This window comes from Trachurus trachurus, assembly GCF_905171665.1.
Source record: "Trachurus trachurus genome assembly, chromosome: 11".
Taxonomy (NCBI): Eukaryota; Metazoa; Chordata; class Actinopteri; order Carangiformes; family Carangidae; genus Trachurus; species Trachurus trachurus.
The window spans coordinates 1,314,107-1,332,100 of NC_139904.1; the positions used below are offsets into that span (position 1 = coordinate 1,314,107).

At 42.7% G+C, this 17,994-nt stretch overlaps 1 protein-coding gene across 1 annotated transcript in view; it reads left to right on the forward strand.

The window, feature by feature from the left end:
* Nucleotides 1-721: 721 nt before the first annotated feature.
* Nucleotides 722-17,994, forward strand: part of LOC310993825 (uncharacterized protein) — a 79,396-nt gene continuing 62,123 nt past the window's right edge. The window contains exons 1-11 of the mRNA XM_083982305.1: nt 722-810; nt 2,730-2,780; nt 2,896-2,999; nt 5,786-7,886; nt 8,744-8,848; nt 9,340-9,453; nt 10,122-10,275; nt 10,486-10,678; nt 12,046-14,290; nt 15,324-15,446; nt 16,926-17,228. Coding sequence (XP_083838431.1) covers nt 2,735-2,780; nt 2,896-2,999; nt 5,786-7,886; nt 8,744-8,848; nt 9,340-9,453; nt 10,122-10,275; nt 10,486-10,678; nt 12,046-14,290; nt 15,324-15,446; nt 16,926-17,228 — 5,488 coding nt within the window. The 5' untranslated portion in view covers nt 722-810; nt 2,730-2,734. The remainder of the gene's footprint in view (nt 811-2,729; nt 2,781-2,895; nt 3,000-5,785; nt 7,887-8,743; nt 8,849-9,339; nt 9,454-10,121; nt 10,276-10,485; nt 10,679-12,045; nt 14,291-15,323; nt 15,447-16,925; nt 17,229-17,994) is intronic.

The following is a 17,994-nucleotide window of genomic DNA, read 5'->3' on the forward strand; positions in this document are numbered from 1 at the left end:
AAAGAAAAGACAACGTGAGGGTCTCAGTCCACAATAGTAAATAAGTCCAGCAAAGAAAATAACCTTAGGGCATTTTTGCTTTTCATGTAATGCAAAGATTTTTTATACATTCTGAGTTCGTTTATCCATCCATTGAAGTGGAGTTTCACTTTGAGGTATTTGCATCTGTTGATGAAATGTTTTCCAAGGGAAATTAAAATGTTCACCAAAAAGTCAAAGTTCTTTGTCCAACCTTGATCGACATCCAATTCAATGGGGGCAAAATAATGTGTTTAGATAACAACCAGTTTTGAAATGAAGTCGAAAATTGTACAACATACTCGCATTAAAAAAAAAAAGTTCTACTGTTTCGATATCATTCCCACAAAAACCACACATATTATCTCTTTTGTTTTCTGAGGGACAGGATAAGACAAATATCGCTTTCTAATCCAGCGCTTTCCACAACATTGTAATCTTTCAAAATATATTTTCTTTTTATTTGACAAGGGTAGCCTACTTCCACCACTGGTTGTTGCACCGCTCTACGGGGACATGATGGCGGCAGGTCCTCATAAACCACACACACCCGTAGCTGTGTGTATCATTGCTGCTCCTCGCGGTCGAGGAACTGTCTCGAAAGCTGATTGGCTTCCTCTGGAGCCAGCCGGTGACGTCGCGGGTCGACGATTGGACAGATTTGCCGGGACAGCGCTACGTCACAGTCACGTGGTCTGAGGGGGAAGGCGAAGGGAAGGCAACATGGCGGCTTCCTGAGTGCTAGCAGCTGCAGCAGCTTTCTTACCTCTGCAGCGGGATTTCACAGCGCAGGTAAACGTCGCTCTGCGCCAACACGTCGGGAATCTTAAACCGCACGTATTTATGTCCGAATGAGCGGATGAAGTCGTGTTAAAACGCTGCTAGCTTGTTAATCACTGGCTAGTTAATGTTAGCATGCTAGGACAACAGAGGAGCATCTGGATGTAAATAACAGGCAGTTCACAACAAACTGGACCTCGGTGTAAAAACTTAAACACATAAAACTACAGACTAGAGAAGAAACAACTGCCAGGAAACCCACACTGCTGCTGTCTTAGTGTTTGGTCTTAGTTTCAAAACTTATTCCTGTTCATGTGGCCCAAAGCTCGATGCTAGTAAAGTAAAGTGAAGCTTATTTAAAGGGGAACTATGCAAGTCTGGTCACTTTTCTGCTGTGTTGCTAACCCTCCTCCTGGCCATGTGCATTTGTTGGTACATAATGTTATATATCATATATGATGGTACAACATGTATATTTTTGAAGTCTTATCTGTCATAAACAAGAAATTACGGGTTACGGGGCGCGTTTGTGTACGGAAAGCCTCTATTCTCCCTTGCAACAATTACAACAAGTCATTTATTAAACCATCACAATTACTCCAAAGCTGTTAAATTAAGGTAAAAATGTAGCATAATTAAGATTAAAAAAATCCTGCATAGTTCCTCTTTAAAGCAGTAATGCTGAGAATAACTTTAAGATATCCACAGAAATAATCTAAATCCAGGTGATATTTGCTGTGACCCACTGACTCCATAATGCTAACAGTTTTAGTTATTACTCTCTGTGTATGTTTATGCTGGTTGTCATGCAACATAATGTAACATTTAAGTTTTAACCAGCCCTTAAAGCAGAAGTGAGTGATATATTTGTGTTAATATAAGTCTTAAATAGTTATATCTTCCGACAGCAATCACTTACATAGAGTGTTTGGACTGAAACACGGGTCTGTCAGTCACTCTGCTCTGCTCTGAGCCGAAGAGAAAACATTTATCGTATCCTACAGTTTTTATCCAATGAGGAGAGAGAACGGCATGCAGGGCTGTGTGTGCAGCCAAGGAACGCCGTGAATGTGGTGACGTAGCGACGAGGACTGTTATGGTGCGTTCAAGGAAACTCGTATTTTTCCGACCGTGAAGTGGTACCAGTTCGATCTGGTACGAGTTCACCGGTCGGAAGTTACGAGTGGCCGTTATAGTGACTTTCACCGGTAAAACAGGTCGGAAAAACACGAGTGGGTTGCCTGGAACGATACAAAGTCGTAAGTTGTGACTTGAAGCTGTAATTTACGGTTTCACCAGCCTGCCTGGAACGCAGCATTAGCCGAAACGACCGGGATCGCTTACTTCTGCTTTAACCAAACATCGGCATCAGTAAATGTGTCAGGGAACTGCAGAGACATTGCTTTATTAACCTTACTTTGTAGTAAAATGGAACGACTCATCCTGTGGGGGTTCTGAGAAGTCTTAAAACACATTTTCTCTCAAAAATGTTTTAAATTTCTTTTACAAAGATCTTAAACACAATGAAGTAATGTGATTTATAAAATGTTTTTGTATACGTTTATCAAAAAGTGCCTAGAGAACTTGTTTCAGATGTACATAGTTACATATCTTAACCTTAAATTAATAGTTTAAATAGTTTATTTCTTGTCCATTCTTTGCTGTTTATCCAGGGTCAGGTCATGCTTAAGTTATTTAGTTAAGTAATTAATGATATCACTGGGGATTATTGTCATATACACAATATAACTTGGAACACAAAGTCCATAACTGTATTAACCTGGTAAATAATTGTAGGTCATATCCTCCCTACTGGTTTTCACTGTTACATTTAATCATTTCCACAGTTTGACAGATGCATGAAGTAACATTCATAGTCATTTATTTTCAAAGAACAAACAATGCATCTGTGTCTCTGTGAAATCTTCCAGGTGTAATGGAACAACAGAATCAACCTCCGACCTCTGACCCCTCCGCTAAAGGTTGGTGCTACATTTCTGTTATCGGTGTGTGTATGTTGATATTAAATATGTTTCTGGTATTAGTCAGTGAGTCACTGCAGTAATCTGTCCTTTACCACCTATTTCTGTTCTGTAGGCAGCAAAGACTCGGATGTTCGTGATGTTCGGGAGTCTTTCGGTGGATCGAGCTCTTCAAAGACAAATGTCGGTGCTACTTCATCAACAAAGCGGAATAAAAAGGTTTGTAACTGCAAACACCTTCATGTGATGCTTTCACCAACTGTTTACACACTCCAGTGCTGTGGTATTACTATTACAAACATTTTAATGATTTTTTATACCTCTTCTATATGTGTGAATAAACGATTGAATTGAATATTATTATTATTAACAACACATATAAGCTGCTTCCATAAAATAAGCAATAAGCATACAGAAATACATAGGACAATTCCTGAATAGATAGCACTTATTAATAGGGATGTCACGATTAGGGTTGCAAAGAGGTGGAAAATTTCCAGTAAATTTCCGGTAAATTTCCAGAAACTTTCCATGGGAAGTTAAACTGGGGAATTTTGGAAATATTCCAAATTGGAAACTTCCTATGGGAATTATTGGGAATTTATAGGAATTAACTGGAAATTGGGGGTAATTTAAACAAACTGTATCATATCTAGGGTTGCAAAGGGGCGGAAAATTTCCAGTAAATTTCCAAAAACTTTCCGTGGGAAGTTAAGCTGGGGAATTTTGGAAATATTCCAAATTGGAAACTTTCTATGGGAATTATGGGAATTAACTGGAAATTGGGGGTAATTTAAACAAACTGTATCATATCCAAACATAAATGTAAATTTTTGTGTTGTCATACGCAGACATCCATGCCAAATAATACAATTAAAAACAAACACGATATTTCAACAGATTTATTTGTGAGTAGAACTTTATCAAGTTTTAATTCTTGTATGAACAATCAATTATTTTACTGAACAACAACCCCCCCCCCCCCCTCAAGTTCCCTGTTATAGGGCCAACCTTCAATTTTGTAAATTTCGGATTTATTCCCGTTTATTCCCATATATTCCCATTAATTCCCATATATTCCTGTTAATTCCCATGGAAAACTTCCAACTTTGAAAATTCCCAAAATTTTGCAACCCTAGTCACGATTATAAATTTTCTTGGTACAATTATTGTAATAGAAATAAACACAGTATTACAATTATCACGATTATTCTGCATTAATTGTGTAAAATCAAATATAGTCAAAATATAATTAAATTACTCATTGTTTACACAAAATATCTCAAGTATCTATTAATATATGACCAATTATTAACCCCCAGGGGAAGTGTTTGAAATATTCAGGTCATAAATTGTCATCTATAATCTATATTTATGTTTATTCGTTTCGTATAGTTTTTTGTGTTGTTTTAGATACAAATGACACACTAACATTTAAATTCCTACCAATTCAATGTTACGTTTGTTAAACGGACTTAGTATCTGTGCATTTACTTTTATTTGGCGCAGATATGCCGATATGTTTCCATCATCTTTTTTTTGAAAGTGACGGTATTTAGGAACCTTTATGATGAATTAATTGTGGCGTTTAATACCACGATTAATTGTGAAAACAAGTAATCGTGACATCCCTACTTATTAATGGAACTTATTTATTTATGCATTTCAATATTTTTGATTGATATCTTTATTTCGATCATGTAAACGACAATGTAAAAAAAGATAAAATAATAATATAATAAGGAAATAAGTGAACAGCAAAAATGTCTACACAAAAAAAGTAACATCTCATAAGCAACGCAGTTTACATGAGCAAAAAGGAGCAGGAAGAAGTATAAACTTATCTAATCCTACCCCGATCATTTTAACTATATGTTCTAATTAAACATTTTACACATTACACATTTTAATCCAAATAGTAAGTAAGCAAACACCTTGTGTGAATTATTCAATGTAGCTCTGGAGAATCATTTCTTTATGTCTCTTTTTAAACATGATTACACTCCAAATGTTTCTGATTTCAGTAGCTACTCATATTATTCCACAGTTTTACTCCACAAATGGTGATACAGAAACTTTTCTTTGTTGTGTGAGCTCTGCCAACCTTTAGATTTGATTTGCACACACACCATGCAAGACATGGAGGCCATGGCGGTTGAGTGCATTACTTATTGTTTTCTTTCAAACAACTGTACCTGCTGATCCCAGGTCTTTCTGAAGCTCTCCACCAGTGTCCTGGACTGTTAGGGAACCCTTCTGATTATTGTTTTGACTCTTCTGTCTGAAATCTTTGGTTGCGTAGGTCTTTAGACAGCTCTTAGACAGCTCTTTGCTTTACCCATCATGCAATACTTCTTGTCTGACACCTTGGTGGTGAGAAACCTTTTTAAAAGGCATCAATCAGGACTAAACCAGCAGATATTACTTTGTACTGATAGGAGACAGGATTACATTCTAAATACTGACAAACTCCAGCTGCTTTCTTGTCTTTCCATACCTTTGTGCCCCTCCTTTTCTTCATGTGTTCAATACTTATTCCCTGTGTCATTTCACTTTATTACACATAACTTCATTTATGGACATTAATGTTCGGATTTCTTTGTATGTGTGCATTACTTGGGTTGATGCCGACATCTGGTGAAAATTTCATGTCAATAGCTCGATTAGAAATATATTTTCTGAGAAAAATGTTGACGTGTTCAATACTTATTTTCCCCGCCGTGTGTATATATATATATATATATATATATATATATATGTATATATATATATATATATATATATATATATATATATATATATATATATATATATATATATATATATATATATATACATATATATATATATGTGTATATATATATATAGACATATATATATATATATATATATATATATATATATATATATATATATATATATATATATATATATATATATATGTGTATATATATATATATATATACACATATATATGTCTATAAATGTCTTGTCTGTGTTTCCAGTTGAAGGACTCGGCAGCTTTCAGCAGCGACCAGTCCTCGACCGATGAAGATGATAATGATGCTGAAGCGCCCGGGCCGAGCCTCGACAGCGACAGATTCACCGACATCAACACTCAGCTGGGTTTTAAGGACAAGTTGCCTTTGCCTGAGTTCGAGTCGTGTCAGGAGGCGTCGGGTTCCCTCGTGGAGGAGGAGGAGGAAGAAGCTACTTTGACCTCTGACGATGACGACGGGTCAGAGGAAGAGTACGTACCGAGCGGCAGCGGTAGTTCGGAGGAAGAGTACGCACCCAGCGGCGGTGGTTCAGATGAAGAGGACGTACGCAGTTGTGGTTCACGGAAAAACAATGTACCGAGTCGTGATTCACGAAAAAATCATGTACCGAGTCGTGATTCACGAAAAAATCATGTACCGAGTCTTAGTTCACAAAAAAACAATGTACCGAGTCGTGATTCAGATTCAGAGGACGAACCCAGAGGAGATAAACACACGTCCACACCGACATCTTACACCAGAAACAACTATTGTTACGTTTGTGGGAAAGGAGTTGTTAAATTTGCTCGGCATCTTCTGAGGCACGTGAAGAGGGACCCCGAAGCCGCCGAAGCTCTCGCTTTGCCCAAAAGCTCCAAGGAGCGTAAAGCGGCGCTGGAGAGGCTACGAAACCGAGGAAACTACAACCACAACCAGGAGGTGCTGCGGAGGAACAGCGGAGAGTTGAAACTGAAAGTCCAACGAAGGTCGAGCATGTCGGTCAATGCGACGGTGATGCACTGTCTTTACTGTAAAGGTTTGTTTAACCGTCAGCACATGCGGCTCCACATGTACAAATGCCGCTACAGGAACCGGTTGATGTCTGAAACGGCGAACGAGTCGAACGCGGCGAGAGAGCTCACTCCTCTAGAGTCGCGCTTCTCCAGAGAACTTCCCTCGGGCATGTGGAAGCTGCTGTCGACCATGAAACGCGACCAGGTTTCTGTCGTCGTCCAAAACGACTTCCTGATGCTGCAGCTGACTCAGCATCTGATGGAGAAGCACGGCGGCGGCGATGAGAATAAACACGACTACATCCGACAGAAGCTGAGGCAGATGGGCCGAGTGCTGCTGGCGCTGCAGGACAAATCCATCATGAGCTTCGAGGACGCCGTCACACACAGGAACTTCCACGCGGTCGCGAAGACGGTGAAGAACATGGTCGATGCCGACTCCAAGAAGCAGGACGATGCGTTGACAATCGGACGCTCGCTGGAGAAACTGTGCAAGATCGTCCTGAAAGAGACGACCAGCAGAGAGCAGCGGGCGGACGCCAGGGCGTTCCTGAGGCTGTGCAGAAAGGAATGGAGCGAGCTCGTCTCCCCGGGCGGGAAAGGTCCGTCCACCACGACGACGTTCATGCTCGACCTGCAGACCTTCTACAGCCACCTGGAGAAGAAGTCGGCGTCGGCGTCCGCGGAGCTGAAGACGACAGGACAGGACGACACGCAGGACGACAGGCAGGCGTACGGATCGCTCTGCAGGGCGACGCTCACGCAGCTGTTCGTGTTGAACAAAGGCGAAGCCGCGGTGTCGAGGATGACCCTGAAGTCCTTCCAGGAGACGGACGCCGAGGCTCAGACGTCGTCCAGGCACTTCATCAGGATAAACATCCAGAGGAAAGCCGGTCGGTCTGTAGCCGTGCTGCTGACCTCTGACCTGGTCCACGCGCTGACGCTGCTCGTCACGAAGAGGAGTCGGTGCGGTGTGCACGAAGACAACCCCTTCCTGTTTGCAAAGCCAGACCTTTCTGCTTCCAGCTGCTACAGCGGAGAGGACTGCGTCACGGTTTTTTCAAATCTGTGTCGTGCGAAGAACCCGCGGAACCTCCGGTCGGCTCAGTTTCGGGGACGAAGAGCCAGAGTTTTCCACATCCTCAGCCTGGAGAACAGGGAGCTCCGCGACTTGGCCAAACTGCTGGGTCACGACATCCGGGCCGACAGGGATCATTACCGCTCAGCCGAGGCGGCCGAGGAGCTGGGGAAGATCTCAGAGCTCATTCTGGCCAGGAAGAAGGGCTCTCTGGAAAACTACAAAGGAAAGTCTCTGGATGAGGTCGAGATCCAAGGTGAGTGTCCACGTGAACACACCTTAAAGGGATAGTTCACCTACTATCTCCTCCCCCTCATGTGGACTAAGGGCTGGGAGAAGTTTCAGAGTCCTCCGTGGCTTCTCTGAGTTACAGGGGGTCTCGGTGTAGCAGTGCATGTCCATATGACGGTTGCAAATGGATACAAACTGTCTTTGTAACAAAAAGACACACCAAAAAACATCCAGATACCTCCATGCTGCTCGTATGTAATGTCCGTCTTGTATTGAAGCCCCGAAATGCGAAATTGTCCCGAAAATAAACAAATACGTCTATATTTCAAGCTTTCAAGAAAAATAGACGTATTTATTTATTTTAAGTATATTTTTGGCATTTTTGCCTTTTATTTGATAGCACAGTATAGATAGACAGGAAAGGGGGAGGCAGAGAGAGGGGGAATGACATGCAGGAAAGGTCTGCCCGACGCGGGATTCGAACCTGGACTGCGGCCGCCTTAACCACTGCGCCACGCACCACCCCGAAATATAGACTTATTTAATTTTTTTCGGGACAATTTCACATTTCGGGGCTTCAATACAAGACGGACATTACATACGAGCAGCATGGAGGTATTTGGATGTTTTTTGGTGTGTCTTTTTGTTATGAAGACAGTTGGTATCCATTTGCAACCGTTATATGGACATGCACTGCTACGCCGAGACCCCCTGTAACTCAGAGAAGCCACGGAGGACTCTGAAACTTCTCCCAGCCCTTAGTCCACATGAGGGGGAGGAGATCATGCGTGAAATTTCTATTTTGGGTGAACTATCCCTTTAATGTTCAGTCAGATAAACACTGATTGAACCACACACACCCTGTTTCTGTCTTTATTCAAGATGAACTGGAGCCAGATGTGGAGCAGGACGACGCTGAATCCTCTGGAGCTGAAGACGACGACAACAACGAATCAGAAGAAGAATCAGCTTCACACCAGCAGGACGGTGCGTGTCTTTGTGTCTTTGATTTAGAAGATAACAGATGGTTTTATGAACTGAACTAAAACGGCATAAATCAAATAAACCACAGGAAGCACGAGGAAGTGATGGAAATGTAATAAAATACAGCACAAGTCAGACAGAAACATCAGTTATCTGTTATTTGAAATGTCAAGTTGTAAATCAAGACATTTTAATCATCATAACAATAAAAAAGAAGGTCAAGGTCAGAGGTCAATGTAAAATATGTAAAATGTAAAATATTTAATGTGTTATTCAGTTTTAGTTTCAGATCAGGTGCATTTTTCCCAGTAAATACGTCACTTCAAATGTAACAAATCCAACACCAGAGAGGTGAATTAACTCTTTCACAGCCATTTACAGCTGCTGCAGCGAATAAATCTGCACATATGCTCTTATATTGTGTCCAATCTGCCTAAATGGAAATAGCATTAATTAAAAAGATATTAAGCTGATATGTTTTAATAACTTTCCAGATGAAGAGGAGGGACGAGACAAGCGGCCGAGTCCTGAGGAAGACGCCCTGCAGCACGTCAGGTCTGAACGTGACCGACACTTCCTGCACGAGAAGTTCATCAGCTCCTTTAAAGGTCGGTGCTGCATGAATGAATTGAATGAATGAATTTATATTTATTTACGTGTCGTGCACCAATTAAGGCGCCCGTGCAGCCTATAAGGGCTTATACAAGACACATTATCATCACATTTAGACACCAAACAAAATCATCAGAGCACAGACAAAACCAAACAGAAACAGAAACCACATGGAATTCACATAAATAATTCACTTTTTCTTTTTGACCAGGCACTTTTTATGAAAGTAGCTATAGTAAAGACTTCTTTTCTGAAGAACCATTCCAACTTTACCTCATCATCATCAACTCAAAACAACTCAGGCTTCACATTTTGCATTTTCTGAAACAAAAACTGCCTGTTCTGGCTTCGTCATATAACGGACAATGAAACACAAAATGCTGCAGCTGCTACGTCGCTGTTCATCTATGATCTGAAACTATGAGACACTTGGCAGCGAAATGTATTACCCCGGGCTCAGTGTGCAGTTTGAGATAACTTTTCCTCATTTTCTGCTACTTCACATAAAACATTTGTATTTTTTAATGAATAAAGTCTTTTATTTTGAAATTAAGAGTGAATCAAACCACAATAAAGACTTGACTTTTGTTTAAAGGTCTAAACATTTCTGTTTTCTAATAATAACAACCTGGTCTTGTTTTCTCTTTTATCCTTGTGTTTCTAGGTCGAGGTGTGTTCACCAAGGAGCCCATTGAAAAATCCGCCTTCGTTGTTGAATATCGGGGAGAAATCGCAGCTCATAAACACACCCGGAGGAAAAGAAGCGATTGTTTAAACGATTATTTGTTTGACTTCTACTGGGGTGGAAGAAACTGGAGGTGAGTTTACTGGCTATGTTTCAGTTCGGTTATCACAAGATCATGTTGAGATGAAATACCTTTAGTCTCTGATGAATATATAGAATGTAAATGGATGTTGAAATAGATTTAAAACCAATATCTCCATCCATCTGTTATTGGTCTCAGTCTGTTGAAGGTGCAGCTGTTTATATGCTGCTTTAAGTTTCACAGAGACTTTCTTTCCTGCAGTGTTAATGCCACTGAGGAGGACGGGAGCCTCGGGAGACTCGTGAACGACGATCACAGAAGTCCCAACTGTGTGATGAAGAAGGTCGAATGTGAGGGGACGCCTCACCTCTGCCTGTTCGCACGCAGGAAAATCTTTCAAGGCGAAGAGATAACCTACAACTACGGGGACTCGTCGTACGACTGGCGCTCAAATGTAGGTTTGTCCTCGGCAAGTTTGACCAGATTTTGTTTTGTTTTGGGATTTGTCTTTGTTTTTGTCCAGTAATGTTGCAAATATTGAACTCAGGCTGTGTGAGTAACAGGAGGAAATACTCTCAAACTATCCTCAACCTAGTGTCAACAAGGTAAAGATGAGTTTAACTGGAAAGTGGAATATTTAGTGTGTGTAATGCATCTTAAATACCTTCAAATAAACAGTTTTGAATCAAAGAAAAACAGTCAAAACAGTCCTTAAACATGGTGGATGAGCTAAAACTCATCCAGTCAGAGAAAGAGAAAAGTTCATGAACCTTTTAAACCCAACACCCCTTTGATCAGGGACTTATATAAATTAGGGCCGGGACTCAATTAAAAAAATTAATCGAATTAATTAGAGGCTTTGTAATTAATTAATCGAATTTTAATCGCATACAAATATTTGACCTGAGAACAGTGAGAAGCATATTTTTTTCCCACATGGATTTTAGTATACCATTGAATGTCTGAATACATAAGCTTAAGCATTCAAGGTGGTACTTAACCAAGACCAACAGACTAGGGATGCAAATTATCGATTAATTCATTAATGGATATTTGATACATACAGATTAAATGGTCTTTCCTTCCAATACACTATGATGATTACTGTAGTATTTAACTAGGCTACTTAAATCACAGTAGCATAAACTGATTTGTTGAACTCAGCCTGATGTAAACATTAATAAAACTCAGTAACCAATCACACAGGCAGCTCCATGTTGTCCCTGTGTGATGTTCAGGGACAGGTCAGGACAGTCTGAAGACAGAGCTCTGAGGGTGAAGTCCTATCATAATGAGATGAGCTGCACCTGTGACAGTGACAGGTCATAGATATAGCTCTGTGTATGTGCAGGCAGAGATCAGAGATGGTGTTTTAAATAACCATGCTAGCGTTTCACCAGCTCTCATCTCTGCCAGTCAGCCTCTCAAACTGCCGCCTCTCTCGCGTGCGGGCGCACCGCACGTAGACACACGGGAGAAAAAAAAAAATTTTGAAAAAAAAAAAATATATTTTTTTTTTATATAAGTGCGATTAAATGCGTTAATCTTTTTAACGCGTTAATTTTTGTGTAATTAATTAATCGTAATTAATGCGTTAAAGTCCCGGCCCTAATATAAATATATATAATATCCAATATAATAACCCCTGGTTTCTGAGTTTTAAACACATATTGTTCCTCAGAAAGTGAAGTCAAACCGGAGTCAACCCCCTCCTGTGTAAAGAGGAACTTGACCATAAACCTGCATATATAATAATAACACGGTAGAAGAACTGGACTGTTCAGTGTTTGGTTTTGTTAAACGACCTGTTCTTGATTTCAGATCCTCTCCAAGGACAGACGAAGCGGTTTTACCACACGTCAGAAATCGTTGAGCGCTGCAGCACCGGTTTCTTCTGACAGTGACAATGTTGATGCTGAGGAAGAGGATGGCGACTCCAGCGCAGACGAAGCCCCCGTCAAAGAGCACGGCCCCCACTTCAGAAACAAGAATTATTGCTACGTGTGCGGGAAAGGTTTTGCGAAACTCCTCCGTCACTTACTCACCCACAGGTACGAGGAGGCCGAGGTCGCTCAGCTGTTCGCCACGCGCAAGGGCTCCAAGGAGAGGAAGCAGTTCATGAGCACGTTACGAAACAGAGGGAACTACAAACACAATCAGGAGGTTTTGAGGACTCAGGTTGGAGAGCTGAAGCTGAGCACACGAGCCCGAAAGACGCCCACCCCTGCTAAACCCGCCCATGCTATCTGTATACATTGTAAAGGCACGTATTCTCGCAAGTCCATGTGGCGACATTTGAAAGTGTGTCCTGTGAAGAATCCCTCGACTCCAGCGGGTTGCAGGAATACGATCTTATCTTTCGTTGCTGGTTCAGTGCTGGCAGACCCCCAGGAAATGCCAGCAGAGGTGAACAAGATGTTGGAGAAGCTGAAGGATGACGATGTGACATCTGTAGTTCTGTCCGATCCTTGTATCAGGCAGCTGGCTCACTGCTTGCTCCTCGTGGCCAAAACTAATGACAGCACAGATCAGATCAACCACAATCTGAGGCTGGTGGGACGACTCCTGATAAATCTGAGGGAGAAGTCGATAAACAGCATGGAGGAGGCCGTCAAAACCCAAAACTTCAGCAAACTGGTCGAAGGTGTCCGAGAGATGGCCGGTTATAACGAGGAGACCAAGACCTGCGGCAAACCGTCCGTGATACTGAAGCTGGGACAAATGCTCAAGAAGATCAGCAACATCCGATACGGCAAGACTCTGAAAGACGAGGCCGACGAAGAGACGGTCAAAGAAGCCCAGGCTTTTATGAAGTTGTGTGCGGAGGAGTGGACCGCGCGCTCCTCGAGGCAAACGACTGTAAACAAGCCTCAGACCGTAGCGTTCACGCAGGATGTGCAGAGCTTCTACAAGTGCATGGAGGAGACGATGGCGTCCGCGGTTAAAAGCCTGACGCTGTACGAGAGCCCTCCGGTCTACACGGCGCTTCTGAGAGTCACGGTTGCACTGGTGTCCCTCTTTAACAAAGGGTCATGTGACATTTCTAAAATCACCGTCCAGGCCTTCAACGACCGGGAGGAGGTTGAACTTCCTGCAGACGCTGCCGCCAATGCTGCTGCCACTGACGCCAGTTCTGCTGATGCTACCGCCAGTGCTGTTGCTGACACTAATGCCACCTTTCCCGCCAATGCTGCCACTGCCGCCAATGCTGCCGCCAATGCTGACACCAATGCTGCCGCCATTGCCGCCAATGCTGACACCAATGCTGCCGCCATTGCCGCCAATGCTGACACCAATGCTGACACCATTGGCGCCAATGCTGACACCAATGCTGACACCAATTCTGCCGCCAATGCTGCCGCCATTGCCGCCAATGTTGACGCCATTGGCGCCAATGCTGACACCAATGCTGACACCAATTCTGCCGCCAATGTTGACACCAATTCTGCCGCCAATGCTGCCGCCATTGCCGCCAATGTTGACACCAATTCTGCCGCCAATTCTGCCGCCATTGCCGCCAATGCTGTCGCCAATGCCGCCACTGCTGCCGGTCAGTTTGAGCGGATTCTGTCCAAGCGATACAGGAAGTTCAACGTCATCATCAAGACTGGCAGAAAACGTGCCGATAAGAAACTTGTTCTCACGTTGACGCCGGAGCTGCTCGCCGCGATAGAGCTGCTTGTGAGCAAGAGAAAAACTTGCGGCGTGCACGAACACAACCCTTTCTTGTTCGCTGGAGCCGTGAGCGTGGCCACGAGCGTCTTGCGGGAGCAGACGTGCATCAGAATCTTTACGTCTCGGTGCGAAGCCAAGAACGAAGCGAGCCTCAGGTCTGCGTTTTTTCGAGAGCACATTGGGAGAATTTTCCAAATCCTCACCCTCACAAACGAGCAGCTCAAGGAACTCGCCAAAGTGCTGGGCCGCGACATTAAAACCGACCAGGAGCACTACCGGACGCCGGCGGCGGCGGTCGACGTCGCCAAGATCTCGGAGCTGCTCTCGGCGATGGAGGACCGGTCCCTGGAGAGATTTGAAGGGAAGACGTTCGAGGAAATTGAGATTCCAGGTTTGTGATACGTCCAGAAGCTGATCTGTTTAGTCCAGTGAACTCGGATCACTGATCACAAGTCTTTAACTTCATAAAGTCACAAAAAAAAATCTGGTAAAATCAATTCAATCTTTCTGAGGATCATAGGGAATTGAACAGAAGTTTGGAGGGATGTCCAACCATCAATTAAAGCAGAAGTAAGCGATCCGGTCGTTTTGGCTAATGCTGCGTTCCAGGCAGGCTTTTGAAACCGTAAGTTACGGCTTCAAGTCACGACTTAGGACTTTGTAGCGTTCCAGGCAACCCACTCGTGTTTCTCCGACCTGTTTTACCTGTGAAAGTCACTATAACGGCCACTCGTAACTTCTGACCCGTGAACTCGTACCAGATCGAACTGGTACGACTTCACAGGTCGGGAAAAACACGAGTTACGAGTTGCCTTGAACGCACCATAACGTCTTGTCAGCCGATGGAGTTAGCAGCCCCCGCCCTCGTCATGGATCTATTGGTCCTCGTCCCTACGTCACCACATTCAGGCGCATCCCTTGGCTGCACACACAGAGAGGACCGCCCCTTTATGCCGTTCTCTCTCCTCATTGGATAAAACTTGTAGGATACAAGGAAAGTTTTCTCCTGGGCTCAGAGCAGAGCAGAGTGACTGATAGACCCGTGTTTCAGACCAAACACTCTATAGAAGTGATTGCTGTCGGAAGATACAACTATTTAAGACTTATATTAACACAAAAATATCGCCTACTTCTGCTTTAAAAGTTAAAAACCTTTGAATAATAGTGTTATTGTCATTGAACTGTTATTGGAAGTAAAGCAGAGAGGGTTATCAGGCTGTAGTGATCAATGCACATAAACCAGACAGAGACCAGTGACCAAAGTTTACTTTTGAGTGTTGTGGTTCACTTTTAATCAGCTGTTCATCCCATTTCTGGGTTTCCTGACCATCACCATTTATATTAACTGTCTAATTTCTCTACTTAACGTCTACTCATTGCTCTTGTTTTGATAAACGTGTACTGTGTTATGCTTTGACTTGAAGATGAAGTGCAGCCGTACGTGAAGCAGGACGTTCCTAAGGAGGCTGAAGAGGCTGAAGAGGCTGGGGAGGCGGAAGTTGTTGAAGAGGAAGAGGAAGATGCAGAGAGCTCTGTGAAGCTGAGTGGTAACTAATGAACACACAACAACAGACACGATCAACCACTAATAAATCTGAATTTAGACAGAAAGTTTGAATGTTTTCAAAGACTGTGTTGCATTTAAAGCCGTCGGAAACGTTGAAACTCAGTAAAGACCTCTTCTACGTCATTAATTACCATGCAATCAATGAGATTACCTGTTTAAATCAAATAGAATAAAATACAATTCATTTAAGTGGATTTGTAAAGAAATTGGAAAGTGAAGAGAAACATTTGAGTTTGTTTATTGAGACGTATTAACTCATTGAGTGCCGCGCTCCTTTCCAAAGTTTTAGTCAAGTGTACCGGCAATTTAGACCATTTTTGACTTTTTATGTAGAGCCACAGTGTATTCTATATTATTGCCACCAACACATACTGTGGCTCAATTGAAAGGTTTACCTTAATGCTTCAAGTGGCCACAAACCGTTTGTTTCTACGTGCCTCTGTTCCTGAGAAAAGTCAAGCTAAACATGGCTGGGTTTCACCAAAATCCCTCCTTTTTTTCTAGAAAAGGAGATAGAGCGTCTTTTATGAAAGGTGCTCTGTTTGTGTCTGTCGCTCTTCTGACACTCGCATTTCTGGATCAAAGGGCTCGTATAAGATAAATATATACAACAGTTGTTGTTCTATTCACAAAACCACCATCGGGGGCGGGGGGGGCGCCACTAAACAACAATAACACAGACGCACCGTGCCGTGTCACAGCTTCTCCCCGCGGAGCGTGAGGGTCTGTCGGCCACCGCGGCTCGGGAAGACCGGTCTCGCCGGTGGTCGCGGTCCTTCTGTGGTTCGGGTCGGTGATGCCGGTCTGCTTTGGCCCAGAGACCATCAGATTTTACCGCGGGAGGACTTTGGGGAGGACACGGTGTTGCTCCAGCTGAAGACCGGGCGGACTGTTGGCTGAGAGCTTCCTGTTTCTGCTCCGAGCAGCTCGAGCAGCTGGAGCAGCAGCGCGGGTGAGAGCAGAGCAGCTGCTGCATCTGCATGCAGAACTCGTTTGCAGAAGCCGAGTTATGATAAAAACTTCCAGATCATGAGCTGTCATGTGACTTTGATCGTCATCTATTTCAGTTCTCCTCGTCGTAGAGTCCCCAAATTTACATATAATGTGTATTAAAGTGTCTATTTTCATAATTTAAAAAAAAAGCAAAAAACGTAAAATTACGTTTTCGGCACTCAACGCATGGGAACGAAAAACGAGAAATTACGTGGTTGGCACTCAATGAGTTAAACTAAACTAAAAAAGAAAAAAAAAGGACTAAAAAAGCAGGTAAAATTTATAATGTCATGATTATTATCAAAGGTTAACATAAAACACTGTAACATTTTGTTTTTCTGAGCTTTACAGAGAGTTACATTACATTGTGCATTGAGCTGTAAATACTTAAAGTCTTAATGCTCTTCTTACATCACGTCTCTGTCTCTGTCTCTGTCTCTGTCTCTGTCTCTGTCCTCCTCCTCAGAGGCTTTACTCTTATTACCTGAAAGAAAGAAAAGAGGCCGGAAGAGGAAGAAGAAGAGTGAGGATGAAGAGCCGCAGCCGAACGACAAGAAAACTGACGAAGAAAAGTCGGAGAAGAAAATCAAAACACCTGAGGAGACGCTGTCCTGCAAATTCAGCGACAACGAAGACATGGGCTTTGACATGGACGTCTTCGATGACGACGAGGACGACGTCAGAAATGAGAGCTACGCATCAGGGCCGACGGCGAAGAGGACAGAGCACCAAGATCCTAAAGAAGCAGAGAGCTCTGTGAAGCTGAGCGGTAACTAATGAACACAAACAACAGACAAGATCACACACTAATGAATACCTGTTGCGTTTAAAGGCGTTGGAAACTTTGAAACTCAGTTCAGACCTACTCTATTACCATGAGATCCTGTGTCTTAATGAGATTACATGTTTAGATGGAATAAAACAGAATGAAATACAATTAATTTAAGTGCTTTTATAAAGAAATAGGAAGGTGAAGAGAAACATTTGAGTTTATTTACAAGAGAATTAGTAACACACATATTTGAATGGGATAACATGGATAATCATAATTTTATGCAATTTATATGGAGCCTCATTAAAGGGACAACGAGAAGTTTTGTAAAAGCGAAGTGTTTCCACACTACATTTATGAGCCTCCGCACCGTGAAATTCTTTGACCGGCGCAAGACAGACTCATGTTTTCATTCATCAAGAATTAAAGTCAGAGGTTGGAAGACGATCACATACAGTCGTAGTTCCCACCATAAACGGAGATTTGGCGGCGTTATTCTCATGACTCGCCACAAAACTGAAAGTAAATAAACGCTGGTCGGCTCGCCCAGCATTTCCACCACCACTAATAATAACAAAATAACCATAGAGACAAAACCATAGATTTATCTAAAATGGAGCCATTAAAGGACAATTCCAGGCGAATTCAACTCTGGGGTGTATTTTCATATCATTTTAGGTCTAAAAGAAGGAATCTGAAGATTTTCAGTTTAATGTCTCCTGTTTTACGGTAGCTGCGTCTGTCCCCGCGTCGCTACGGCAGC